This window comes from Canis aureus, chromosome 15, assembly GCF_053574225.1.
Source record: "Canis aureus isolate CA01 chromosome 15, VMU_Caureus_v.1.0, whole genome shotgun sequence".
In the NCBI taxonomy this organism is placed as follows: domain Eukaryota; kingdom Metazoa; phylum Chordata; class Mammalia; order Carnivora; family Canidae; genus Canis; species Canis aureus.
The window spans coordinates 23,596,620-23,610,366 of NC_135625.1; the positions used below are offsets into that span (position 1 = coordinate 23,596,620).

General features: G+C 40.7%; 1 protein-coding gene across 8 annotated transcripts in view; it reads left to right on the top strand.

Moving 5' to 3' along the window:
* Positions 1-7,841, top strand: part of TRIML1 (tripartite motif family like 1) — a 53,831-nt gene extending 45,990 nt beyond the window's left edge. For 2 of the 8 annotated variants that reach the window (XM_077848828.1, XM_077848827.1), the window contains 6 exons: positions 888-962; positions 2,363-2,458; positions 3,438-3,668; positions 4,699-4,721; positions 4,896-4,993; positions 6,911-7,841. In XM_077848828.1, the coding sequence (XP_077704954.1) occupies positions 888-962; positions 2,363-2,458; positions 3,438-3,668; positions 4,699-4,721; positions 4,896-4,993; positions 6,911-7,461 (1,074 nt within the window). In that variant the 3' untranslated portion in view covers positions 7,462-7,841. Of the gene's footprint in view, positions 1-8; positions 535-887; positions 963-1,537; positions 2,120-2,362; positions 2,459-3,437; positions 3,669-4,698; positions 4,722-4,895; positions 4,994-6,910 lie in introns of those variants that run through there. The other 6 variants (XM_077848830.1, XM_077848829.1, XM_077848824.1 and 3 more) reach the window with 6 other exon arrangements.
* The last annotated feature ends 5,906 nt before the right edge of the window (positions 7,842-13,747 follow it).

A 13,747-nucleotide genomic window follows, 5' to 3' on the forward strand; every position in this document is an offset into this window, starting at 1 on the left:
AGGTAGTAGCTCATATATCCTTTTTCCAGCGAAAGCAGTTAGTGTTGTTATAGATTTTTTTTTTTTTTTTTTGGCAAGACCCTTACTTAAGATTAACTCCTAAACAATATTGTGAAGCTATACCTCAGTTACTAGGCTAGAAGCCATCCAAGGAGTAGAGGTTTCATGATCCCAATCTGGTGCTACCTATCTTTATATTAGTACAAGTCTACTGTGCTTTGTTGTTGTTGTTTGTTCTTGTAAATTCTCATCCCAGAAAAATCACAAATGCTACAGAAAGGACATATAATTAAAACAAGTGGATTAGTAACTTCAGGAAGATGAGTTTTTACTAGGAGAAAGGAAAATGGATGAAAACCCTCTCAGTCCAGAATTTATTTTTATAAAATTTCAAGATACGAAAACACCCAACATCCTGCTGGAGATAAGTGGGAAAGAAGAATTAGTAGGAACCATAAAAGTTAGAAGAGAATTAGAGAAATAGTGTGGGTAATGGAGACCCATGGATGGTTGTCAGTGCTGGAGCATGGCAGGGTAAGAACAGGAATAAGGTATGAGGAACTTCATGGGAGGGTGAGACTGGCTAGACTCCAAGCAAGAGCTATTAAGTTTGTACTTTCTGGCAGACAGTGAGCAGGTGGTGGGCCATGACTAGTACTGTCTCATGAGCATATGGCAATGCAAATTTATAGGTTAAGGCACTCATAATCTCAGTGGTCATGGTCCACAGTCTCTATACATTTATTTTTTCTTAGGTCTAAAAATGTCTGCACATTGGATATCTGTTCAGTAAGAACTAATAGGGGGTTTAAGAAGACCTACTTTAAAGAGTGAAAATAAGTGAACAAAATTATATTTATACTAAAGTGCAATTTTTTTCCATCCAGTCCATAGTGTTGTGGACTCTTGAGGCAACTTCAAACAAGAAGGATGTTTTACGTGGTTTTTATGATGGCAGAGAGGTGAGTATCTTGGTCCTGTAGGGCAGAGCAATAAATATAACTCTGGTAATCCTTTGTGCATTTAAAGTCAGGGAATATTTCAATGGACTCGTTCTTTTGTTGGGGTGAATAAAATTAGATAAAAGCTCACAGTACCTGATTAAGGAGCAAAAAAAGATTTTAGGCTTTGGTCAAGCACGTTAAAAGGGCCTAATGAGAGAGGGAATATATATTACAATTTTCTGCCTTCAATTTCTCAACTAGATTCCATTAGTGGGGTTTTCTAAAAGATCTGGACCATATTTCCAATTCAGATATTATTAGAAATTATCATAACTTAAATCTTTGTACTGGCTTATACCAAATTACCTAACCTTCCATCCTAAAATCAATGTACTTAAATGTTTTCCCGGTGCTATACACACACACACACACACACACACACACACAATAGCCCATTCTTGGAAGGAGAACTCTGTCAGGAGCAAGTACCCTCAGCATGTGGCTTGCACAGTGAGAATTCCTTAAAAGTTTGGGGTTGATGATGAACCCAGTGTACAAGGATTCCACATTAAGTCATAATTGGCTTTGTGTTGGGAGACTATATGTCACTTGGTAAAATCAGGCACAGAGGAGAGTAAGAGTTTCTTGTATCAACAACATAGCAACTGATCACCCACCTGTTACTCAAAGCAATAGAAACCTCAGGGAGGACTTCTCTAATCCCAGAATAGAGGCATGACCTTGCCTTGATGTCCTTCTTTGTGAAAATGTCTACATCAGATTTGATGGAGAATCTCAGGGAAGAACTGACCTGTTTCATCTGCTTGGACTATTTCACCAGCCCTGTGACCACTGAGTGTGGGCACAGCTTTTGTCTCCTGTGTCTCCTGAGGAGCTGGGAGGAGCATAACACTCCTTTGTCTTGTCCCGAGTGCTGGAGGACCTTGGAGAGCCCACACTTCCAGCCCAATGAGCGTTTGGGGAGGTTGGCTGGCATCGGCAAGCAGCTCCGATCCCAGGTGCTGCAGAGTGAGGGTGAACTAGATGCCTCTGGGAGAATGCTGGCAGGCACTAAGGTGTCCTCTGATGATGAGCAGGGTGTAAATGCTTTCTCAAGTCAATGTCATGGAATAAACAGATTGCATCCCTCCAGTGAGGCTGAGGAGCGTCACAAAGTAAGATTGGCTGCTCAATATAAATCACAGAATACAATTCATGTTCCATCACTTATTCCCATAATATTCTCTATTGGTGACAACCATGGGTGGTGGTCTCCAGGCACTGGACCACAAACTTGGCGTGGATCCTGCTTCACCCTTTGTGTTAGATCCTGCTCATCTTGTTTTTATTGGTCCTCAAGGTTTCTTCACAAGCTGGTGCTCTGCTCATCTGCCACAGAGAATTTGTTTCTATTTCAGGAGAAACTCAAGGAAATCCTAAATCTTTTGCATAAAAAGAGAAAGGAAACTCAGGTTATATTAACCCATGAGAAGGAGAGAGTAATACTGTGCAAGGTCAGTATCTGTCTCACTTTTGGGTTTTGTAGATTATTCTATGAGAGGGGCTAAAGGGATACTTAGTGAAATACCAGGGGAAATACCAAGGCAAATTTTTCTAATCACAATCCTACAATATGCAATGTCCTTATTTTGGGCTTCCTACTCTGCTTGTCCACGTGGTTATCCCAAGACTCAGTTCAAACAATTCCCCCATCCCCAGGCCTGCTTTCTTCCCCGCCCCATTCATAGTCCACCTCTGCAATTTGATGGCCACCTCTATTATGGCTCTGATTATAATTATTTAAAATTACAAGTTATAGACAACATAGGATGAAAATCTACAAAAAAGGAATATTTCAAATGCTTTGCAGAAAAAACAGAATGCAAATAAAAATATAAAGACAATGGGAATGGGAAATAAAGACCAAATAATAGTTTGGATTAGTACACCTGCACAAATGCTTGAGTTAGTCACAAATTGGAACTTGAGGGTCTAACAAAGAGCTAAATGTGTAGATATTTTAAAAAATATGTGTGTCCATCTGATTGTCCCAATAAACTGAGTTCTTAAAGGGAGTATATGTGATGTGCATCTCTGTTTCTAGGGTGTGATTCAGTGCCGAATTTCATTGGATATTTATTGAATAACTGGACACATACTTTTTTCATATTTTTGTCCTTACTTTATTTATTTTTTATCATGATGTGGATCCCCACCTGTCATAGTTGTTTATTTTTATTTTTTTCCCCACTAGAATGACAGCCTTCTGGGAATAGAAATTTTGGTTTTGTGTACTACTCTGTCTATAGCGTACATACCTTCTAAAGTATCACAGTATCTACCCAGTTACTTAATGGGAAATATGTTGTGTGTCAGGCTTCAAGACTTGTCGCAGAGGAACTCTAGGACTGTAAGGATTAAAAATCTATGTGCTAACTTTATTATATCATTTCTGTATGTATGTGTGCATGCATGTGTGTGGGTTGATGGCAGGAAGAGACGAAGGCCTGTAAACAGGTTGTTGTGTCAGAATATGCAAAAATGCACCAGTTTTTGAAGGAGGAGGAGCAGCTGCAGCTCCAGTTACTGGAAAAGGAAGAAAGAGAGAACATGAAGAAACTAAGGGATAATGAGATCAAGCTGACCCAACAAATAAGAAGCCTGAGCAAAATGATTGAACAGATAGAGTCTACGTGTCAGAGCTCCATTATAGAATCTTTTGAGGTAAGAATATTGGGAAAATCAATGGGATAACAACAACAACACTGTAGTAACCCATAATATTTCAAGCCGTGCAAAATAAGTTTTTCTTTATTTACCCGAGAAACTAAGTTCTGGCCCCAAAATAATCTTCCTGAAGAATTAATATTCTATAGTATAAATAAAGTCTTAAAGTGGCAGAGGAAAAAATACAAACAAAAACCAGTAGAATACCTAACCAAACCAATCCTGATGATGACTCCAATTTCTGCTGTGCCTGTCGGTCTGCAACTTCAGCTTTGTCAATTATTTTACGTTTAATGAGCATTTACTATGTGCTGCTGGCACATTACATTTCACCTTCACAAAGAGCTGGTGAAGTTATTTACATATACACCTGTATATGCACTACAGGTGATTGTTCTTTATGGTGTGGGTTTATCGTAGCACTTGTTTCATAATTCAGACTTGTGGTAATTTGCCTGTCAAGTAGCTAATAGGTGATCTGAACGAGGAATTCAGTTCCGTGCCTGTATTTTTCACCATCCTTGTTCTGTGGCCTTCCTGGGCTACTATTGCATTCTCTGGGGCCTGTGGGAGCCACGTGCAGCTTTGGTTCTTCTCCTAGATTGGCTCCACAGAATGCTGCTATTTGACTTGGTGAGTTTCCAGCAACACACTCCACCTGCACACAGGCTGCACCTCAGCACTCCCAGAGCCACTTCCTGTTTCTGAGCCTTGACTCCCTGAGGTTGGATAGGAAGATCAGTACTTGGGCTCCTTTGTCAGTATCGGGTTCTCCTGATGAAGTGATGACATGAGGAATGGACAAAGTAGTCTAGTCATTGTGAGAACCCTCTCCCGTTCACAGGAACCCACCCCTGGAGGAAGCTAGGGATGTTTTCCTACCACACGCTTGGCCCACTCAAGGTGTTCTAGAGCCATGGAAAGGGGATTCTGTGAGATTACCAAGGACTAGATTTTGTCTTTGGATTCCGTCTTTGCTAGAGGTCAAAGTGCACAGATACTAACCCTCTTTCTTTTACACCCTCAGGATATGAAAGGAACACTGGAAAGGTAGGTTTGCATTCTGTGTTGTAGATAAAGGGGGTCCTACTGCTGACATAAGGTGGTCACCGTGGGGATGAGGGTGTCCATGCTGTTGGGGTAAAATGAGCTGGACTCTCATGTTGGAGCGGGTCACGCGGTCTGTGCAGGGGAGACAGAATGACTGTTTTTGCCCTCTTGTAGGAGTGAGCCACTCTTGCTTCAGTGTCCAGAGGCCACCACCACGGGACTGACTCTGTGCCGCATCACTGGAATGAGGGAGATGCTAAAAAAATTCAGCAGTAAGTCAGCCCGATTTGTCAAACCTCCAGCGATTTGTGGAGTTAACTTCAGGGTATACTAAGGAATGCAAAACTGAGCTTTTAGGCAGTTTCCTCTGACATAGAATATTCGCCATCTGGGTGCCAGGCTCTCAGCAAAGGTACCCTGAGTCAGCACGAAACCTCAGGGAGGGCTGGGGGCACAGAGCCCTCTGTTCTGGAGCAGTCTGGAGCAGACTTGACTGATGTTTCATCTGCCTTTGTTTCCTCTCTAAGGAATCCTGGCTCTTCGTTTGTTTGTTTTATTGTTCTGTTTTGTCCATTTCATCCCCTTGCATACACACACACACACACACATCCTCAGGGGGTTCTGCGTTTCTGCCTCTGTTCTTGTCAGCATAAAAGCTACTTAAGTCCTAAGCTTACTTTTAAGTCCTAATGAGGCAACATTCAAGCTATCTTTTTTATCTTTAAAACATTTTTTAAAGATTTATTTGAGAGAGAGAGAGAGAGAGAGAGCAGGAGGGGGTAGGAGCAGAGGGAGAAAGAGAATCTCAAGCAGGTTCCATGCCCAGCATGGAGCCAGAGGCAGAGCTTGATCACAAGACCCTGAGATCATGACCTGAATCTAAACTGAGAGTTGGATGCTTAACCAACTGTGCTGCCCAGGCACCCCTCAAACTATTTTTTTTAGAATGCTCTAGATATTTAGGCTTGCTAAGACCAAGAGAGGTTAGCTTTCATTTTCAACTTTTACCTTGTTGGCGATCTGACCTTCAGAAGAAGGTCTAATGGGCTTCGATTCAGTACATATTTGATAATTGCCCACTAAATGCCCTGCACTGTGATGTTCAGCTCTGAGCTTTTCTACAGTGATGGATTAGACAAGTTTGCCTTTGCTTTTATAGAACTTTCCGTGGAATTGAGACAGACATTCATCTCAAATAATGAGTGATGATTAGGATTTGATCTATAAATAAAAGTATGAAATTATGTAATAGGGGCACTTAGTTTTGTCTCGGTGGTCAGTGATGGTTGGAGGCCTCTCTTGTGACCTCTCAGAATATGGCACTGGTCACAGGTGGTCTCACTAACTCATATGAGGCTGTTTCTAAGCCTGACATAATGGGGATGCCTGGGTAGCTCAGTCAGTTAAGTATCTGCCTTTGGTTCAGGCCATGGGATTGAGCCCCACATTGGGCTCCCTGCTTGGTGAGGACCCTGCTTCTCCCTTTCCCTCTGCAGCTGTTCCTGACTGCACTCTCTTTCCCCCTCTCTCTGTCAAATAAATAGATAAAATCTTAAAAAAAAAAAAAAAAAAAAAGCCTGACATAATGAAACATGCTGATCGGGAACTGCTGTTCAAACACTCAGTGACTTTGTAATCTTGGTCAAGTTCCCTAACTTCTGTGAGCCTCAGTTTCCACTTTTATAAAGATGTGGGCGGGGGAAGTGCCATGATTAAATGAGATCATGTACAGAAAATGCTTGGCACCTAAGTAGAAGTTCAGAAAAGGTGAGTGCCTCTGTCTCTCTCTCCCCCCAGCTGGAGAACCACAACCAACACCGGCTCAAGTGAATACAAATGACAGAGTATGCCCTGTGTGGCTAATTAGCTCTGAATTTTAAACCTATGCTGTAAACAGAACAACTTCCATGCCGTTACATCAGAGATTCCTCTCGCTTCTCAGGCAGGCTAAACATCACCATCCCCATGACTCACTTCTGTGTCTTTTTAGAAATTTTCTCTTAGTATTTGCGAAATAGTGCAGGAAGGGCTCAGAGATTCTGTCCTGGGTGAAATACAAATCCTCACCATAATCACCTAGATTATATTTTTAACATAGGGTTGGAAACTAAGAATTTAATTTAGCTTCCACATATTTAAGAGGGTTTTCCAGAATGCAAGGGAGGATTCATTCTTTTCTCCTCTTGCAGCGGACATAACTCTGGACCCAGCTACAGCCAATGCCTACCTTGTCTTGTCTGAGGATCTGAAGAGTGTGAGACACGGAGGAATCCGACAGCACTTACCTGACAATCCAGAACGATTTGACCAGTCTGCAACTGTGCTGGGCGCTCAGATCTTCACCTGTGGGAGACACTACTGGGAGGTGGAGGTGGGCAACAAGACGGAGTGGGAAGTTGGCATCTGCAAGGACTCAGTGAGCAGAAAGGGCAATCTCCCAAAGCCACCAGGGGACCTCTTCTCACTTATAGGCTTAAAAATTGGAGATGATTATAGTCTTTGGGTCTCATCACCTTTAAAAGGTCAACATGTCAGAGAGCCTGTGCATAAGGTTGGTGTTTTCTTAGACTATGAGTCTGGGCATATAGCGTTCTACAATGTGACAGATGAGTCCCTCATCTACAGTTTCCCTCCCACCTCTTTCCAAGAGGCTCTCAGGCCTATCTTCTCCCCTTGCCTCCCAAATGAAGGGACGAACACAGGCCCTCTTATCATCTGTTCACCGAATAGTTATATTTGAGGGAGATGCCCCGAGCCTTCACTAAGGATGAGGTCTAAGAGCAATAGATGATTATTAATTAAGGTGATTAATGCATCAACACTATTAACATTGGACTATCTGAAAGGAAAGCCTCCCCAAAGAGTTTCCATTAACTTGAGCCACAATCAACAGCCAAATGGGACAACCAACTTTCAACACCATAGAAGGCTGATCATATCCTGTCTTTAACCAAATTCATTATTTAGACTGTCCCACCTATATGATGGTCACTAAAACTGTAGAGATAGAACTCGCCCCTATTATCCCCGACCCCACTGTCATAGGCCAGTTTTATAAATATATGTCATGTTTTTGAGTGTATTTATTTATTTGACTCTAAAGAACTCTGCTAATTTGAATGTGTCTTTGTTCTATGTGTAGAGCTGTGCAATCTGGGGCAATCCTAACTCCTCTGGGGCTGGGGCTGGGTTTCAGAGGGAGCAGATGCCTGGGTTCTCCTTTTTAAGGGCTCATGAGGGATATTAATAACTCAGTGCCACTGAAAAGTTGCTTTTCTTCCCCTCCCATGGTGCCTGGAGTATCTGTACTGAGGAAGGCTTATGTGTTCAGAAAGCTGCAATATTGGTGTGGGTATCATCGTATCATTCACGTTACCATAACCACAAGAGGCTGGAACCTTTTGTGAATATGTTCAAAGATCACAGATCAAAGTCTCTATTCAATAAATGTATTGAGGCTGCGGGTGCCAAATGACTTCACTGAATGTTTTTATAAGGTTATTTTCTGTGCTTTTGCTACTGCTATTGAGCAGAAGGCTTTTCATCACTAGAAGGTGAAATCAAGTCTACTCTCCATCCCAAGATTCTAGGGTTTGTGAAGAAGTTTTGTGAGCAGACCTTCTTTTGGCTGGTCGCAGATAACCTTCTGCTGGAGGCCTGCACTTATGCTCCTGATTCTTAGTGCTCTGTCCCTGCAGAGTTTTGTTTTGTTTTCTCTGCAGATTTGTTTAATTATTCCTTCTTACATTGCAGAATGGCACCAATCACAGAGGGTCCTCCTTACCACCTCTTCCCACTCACAGAAGTCACTGTCTATGTTTTCAATCTCGGACAAGAAAACTGATAGGATTTAATTTACAACTACAAGATTAAGAAAAATGTTTATCACAGATTTTTGTCTTTAAATTAGAGACTAAGCTGGGGGGAAATGGATAATTGAAGCTGTTAGTGAGCATAGAAAATCACAGGGAGGGAAGTAAGCGAGGGAGGTTAACTGGGTTGATTTTAGGGATGGTATTCACCCTTGTTAATCTAGGTCTACTTCCTCTTTCAAACTTATGCATATTCATCTTTTGCTCTCACAGGCAGGGGAGCAGATCTGAACTAGACTTTGGGTCCCAAATCACGCCCTCTTCTGTTCTCTGTGTTCATTGTTTGCATTTTCACCCTGACATCACATATACTTAGAGAACTGTAAAGGGGAACCAATCACACTCTCTTTGAACAATTTGTAGTTGTTCCCCATTTTTAATTTATTTATTTTTAAAGATTTTATTTATTTTTTCATGAGAGACACAGAGAGAGGCAGAGACATAGGCAGAGGGAGAAGCAGGCTCCCTGGAGGGAGCCTGATTAAGGATGCTAACGCAAGACCCTGGGATCATGATCCTGAGCCAAAGGCAGACACTCAACAACTGAGTCACCAGGTGCCTCTTTAATTTTATTTCTTGATTTATCACCTCAAAAGCTAAGAAACAAATCATGAACAGCAAACACTAAATATATTTGAACTGTGTCTTTCTTATATACAAAAAAAAAAACCACACTGATTTTAAAAATTTTTAATAAACGAATATAAAGGACATACATTTTAACTTAGTTTGCATTGTATTAAATTGTGGTGTAACTGAGGTGATAACTACTTTTTCTTTTCCTTTGTCCCAAAGGGGTTGGTATTATCAAGGAAACCAGCCTATTTTTTTCCTCTGGCAAAGTCATCCCGTTCTGATCATTGTCTGCCCTGGGCCTGCCACCAATCAGTTGTGTGTGGGAAGATTGGATCCACACTATTTTTACTCTGCTTAGTTTGCATAAGCAACCGTGAAAAAATTGCAAGAAAAATTTCACCTAGACTTCCAGACATAAACTCTAAGCCAAGCAGATGTGGTGGTGGGGATGGGAGGTAGAGTAGCTGGAATGAACAATTGAGGGTTGCACTCCCTTGCTTGGCAAACTCATCCTCTTGCTTCAGGGCCTGGTCTCTTTGCCTCTGCCTTTGAACATTTGACAAAGACATTTTCATGTCTTTGGTGCCCCACATGGGACGTGCTAACTATTACTCAAGCTATACCTTTTTTTTCTCTCTCTTTTATATATATATATATATATACACACACACCTTTTTTCTCTTATTAACACCCTCTCTCCTTCCCAAATCTCTTTTTTTTTATCCTTTCCTTAGTGGGAAATTTTCCCAGGAGATAGCCAGTCACAATAGCCTTTTGTAGTGCACATTACAAAATGGAATCCAGAAACATGGCCATTTCCCTCTCTGCCTTTTGGCTAGAGAGGGTATATGCCAAGTCCCAAGGGTAAAGGACAACAAGAGTGATCTTTCACACAGGATTGCAACTTGATATTTTCATTAAAAAAAAAAATTGCGTGTCCTAGAGTACCTTAAAAATAAAATGTTATAGGGCACCTGGGTGGCTCAGTTGGTTGGACAACTGACTCTTGATCTCAAACCAGGTCTTCATCTCAGAGTCATGAGTCCAAGCCCTACATTGATCTCCATACTGGTTATGGAGCCTCGTTAAAAACAATAATTAAAAAAATTAAAATGAAATATAACACATCTTTTGCCTTGAAATCGAATTAACCAATAAAATCCAATAGCTATCCAGATGAGGTCTTTATCTGCCTTCCTACCCTAATTACTCCTTCCTCCAACAATGTAACTTTGACCTATTATGCTTCCAGTACTTACTTTGGCACCTTATCTTACTTTGGATGGTTTTACAATGCTCTTTTAGTGATGTGACTCAGCAGTGTGCCCAATCAACCTTTCTCTATTCTTGAATTTCTCCCTGTGCATATACCTTAAAGGTGTGGGAACAGATTACTAGTAGGCCCCAGTAGGAAAATTCAAGAATGATAAAATATACAAAGGATAAAATTTAAAAATTGCGTATGATCTCACTCTGTTATACTACAGAGATTACCAATGCTTATTATGGTGTGTGTCTTTCTAGTTTTTTTTTTTCTATGCATGTGTATTTTAAGCAACATGAAAATTATCTTAATTTTATATTTTGAGCTCCATTCTTATAAGATAGTCCTTTAAAATATGACTTTTTATCCCTAAATATATAAGCATATATTTTCTAAGAATTGGCCCATTTTGTTAAATAACACTTATCATATAAATATTTTGCATTCAATAAATGATATTATTTGGCAAACTGGGTGAGCATCTGCCTTCAGCTCAGGTCATGATCCTGGGGTCCTGGGATCAAGTCTCGCACTGGGCTCCTTGCTCAGCAGAGAGCCTGCTTCTCCCTCTACTTGCCACTCCCCCTGCTTGTGCTCTCTCTCTCTCTCTGTTTCTGTCTTTGACAAATAAATAAATAAATCTTAAAAAAAAATTCCCAATTAGCCTTCTAATGTTTTTTGTAGCTGTTTTTTCAGTCTTTTCAGTATTCAGGAATAATATAGGATCATGGATTAAATGTAATTGTCTTGGAAAATATGATTTTTAATGGCAGTAATATTTCACTATATGAGTGTCCCTAATTTATTTAATCATTCTCCTACTGTGGGACATTTAGATTGTTTTCCATTGGTAGCTATTATAAGTGACACTGTGATGAATGCGCATGTACATAAACCTCTGGGTGTATCTCTAATTATTCACCAATATGTCTCCTGCAGGCAGGAAAGCTGCCTGTGGATCCTGTGGGCATGTTTGCAGGTTATACATTCCCCTACAAAAGTTTTATGTGCACAGCAGGTAGTTTGAAAGCTTTTACTCACTGGCATTTCCACACTAAAGATGCAGAGACACAGTTTTGAGACAAGTGAGAGAACATGTTTTCCCTTGCCCTATGGTCTTGCCAGAAGCACTGCATTTATTTAAAAAAAAAAAAAAAAAACTATCCTGGGAGGAATTGGGCAGTAGTGCTATGGCTTTGAAATAAACAGCCCTTAGCTGGAACACTTAACTTCACTGCAAGGTAACTGTTTTCACTTTGACAAAATCTTTTAACTCTCTGAGCCTTTGTTTTCTCTTCTCAAAAAATGTGGAAAACAGGTACGGGTTATGATGATTATGTGAGAACACAGGAAAGCAATTAATCCACAATGCATGATGAATTTTTGTTAGCCCCCTCCCCTCCCTGCCCCTCACTCTTAGACTCCATTTTGCAATTTGTTAGAAAGGGGACAGAAGAGCCATAGAAAGCTTGTGTGAAATTTGGAAAACATTGGCACCAAAATCTGAAATATTTCCAGGGTAGGTGTCACTATCTTAGAGGGAAAAGTGTTAGCATAAAATTCAGTTGAAGGGAAAGAAAACCTCTAGTCATTGCTTTCTTATCTTTCATGGAAGTCCTTTGACCTTCACACTTGTGAGCATATATTACCTAATTTTAAAGTAAATTAATATTAAAATTATAAAATTCAAACTACCCTACAATCCAGCAATTGCACTACTAGGTATTTACCTAAATAATACAAGAACACTAATTCAAAGGTATACATGCACCCCTATGCTTATAGCAGCATTATTCACAATTGCCAAATTATGGAAGCCGCCCAAGTGTCTATCGATTAATGAATGGATAAAGAATAAATATATATGTATATATAAAAATATATATCTATTATATATATAATGGAATATTATTCAACCATCAAAAAGAATGAGATCTTGCCATTTGCAACAACATGAATGGAGCTAGAGAGTATAATGCTAAGCAAAGTGAGTCAGAAGATAAATACCATATGATTTCAAAAACTCATATGTGGAATTTAAGAAACAAACGAGCAAAGAGGAAAAAAGAGACAAATCGAAAACAGACTCTTAACTATAAAGAACAAACTAATGGTTATCAGAGGGGAGGCAGGTGGGGGGATACATGAAATACGTGATGGGGATTAAGGAGGGCTCTTGTCACAATGAGTTGGGGGTGATGTATGGAAGTGTTGAATCACTATATTGTGCACTTGGAACTAATATAACACTGTTAACTGGGCTTAAAAACCTGAAAGCAAACTAATAGACAGTAAATAAAAATAAAGGTAATGTAGTAATCTCATTTTCATTCCTTGGCAACCTTACACCTTTGCTCTGTGCTCTGAGGACCTGGTAAGAACTCTGCTAAACATTAGCTCTGCTAGCCCTTAAAAGCACTGGGGGATGCAGCCTTCCTCACTCACCTCACCTCACGCAATGATGCTCCAGTAGATTACAGGTGTCCTGAGACGCTGAGCCCATCAGCCTTTGGGTGGGGCTTGGGATGGTCACCACCAGCTGTGAATGTCTTCTTTCTTTTAAAACATGTTAGATGTGTCTTAAAAAGCATACAAAAACCTATTATAAACATATACAGCCTTATAAAAACATGTTAGATGCGTGCCACAACATGAAGTTTGGAAAGTATTGCCTCTGCCCCCACCACAGGACTCTGTAAATAACGCGAACTCTACTTACCTGCGACATCCTGTTAACAGCTTTCTTACTGACAGCTTGCAGGAAGGAACCAACCTTTGCAAGTCTGAAGCTTAAACAAATGAGGGGAGCCATTTTTAAGACAAAATAAAAAATTACAAAGTTTAACACTAGGGCTAGGGTCTTAGAGGGTGTCAGACAATAGTGGGCCCGGAGCTACAGTTTACCGTTTTCGAGCTGCATCTGCCTGTGGGTTGGCCGATGCCAAGATAAAGGGCAAAGGCAGTAAAGCCAGACCTCCTAGGTTCACGTACTGGTTCCACCAATTCCTAACTGCACAGCCCTGGGTGAGGTGTGTACTCTTCCCGGACCTCCCTTCCTCCATCACCAACATGACGCTGACAGCCCATCTGCCTCATGCGTCTGTTGCAGCAAATGACAAACACTTGCATTTAGTACACTGACTAAAGTGTAACTATGAAATAGGTGTGAATCATTATAGGTCCTTTCTGAGCTTTGGCATCTACCTTAGCCAGACCCTATTTGCACTTTTAAATACTGCCTTCTGTGGCTCTGTTTCCTACCGTTCTGACCATGAACTTACTCATCTGAGTTCAGAACACTGCCCTCTCCTACT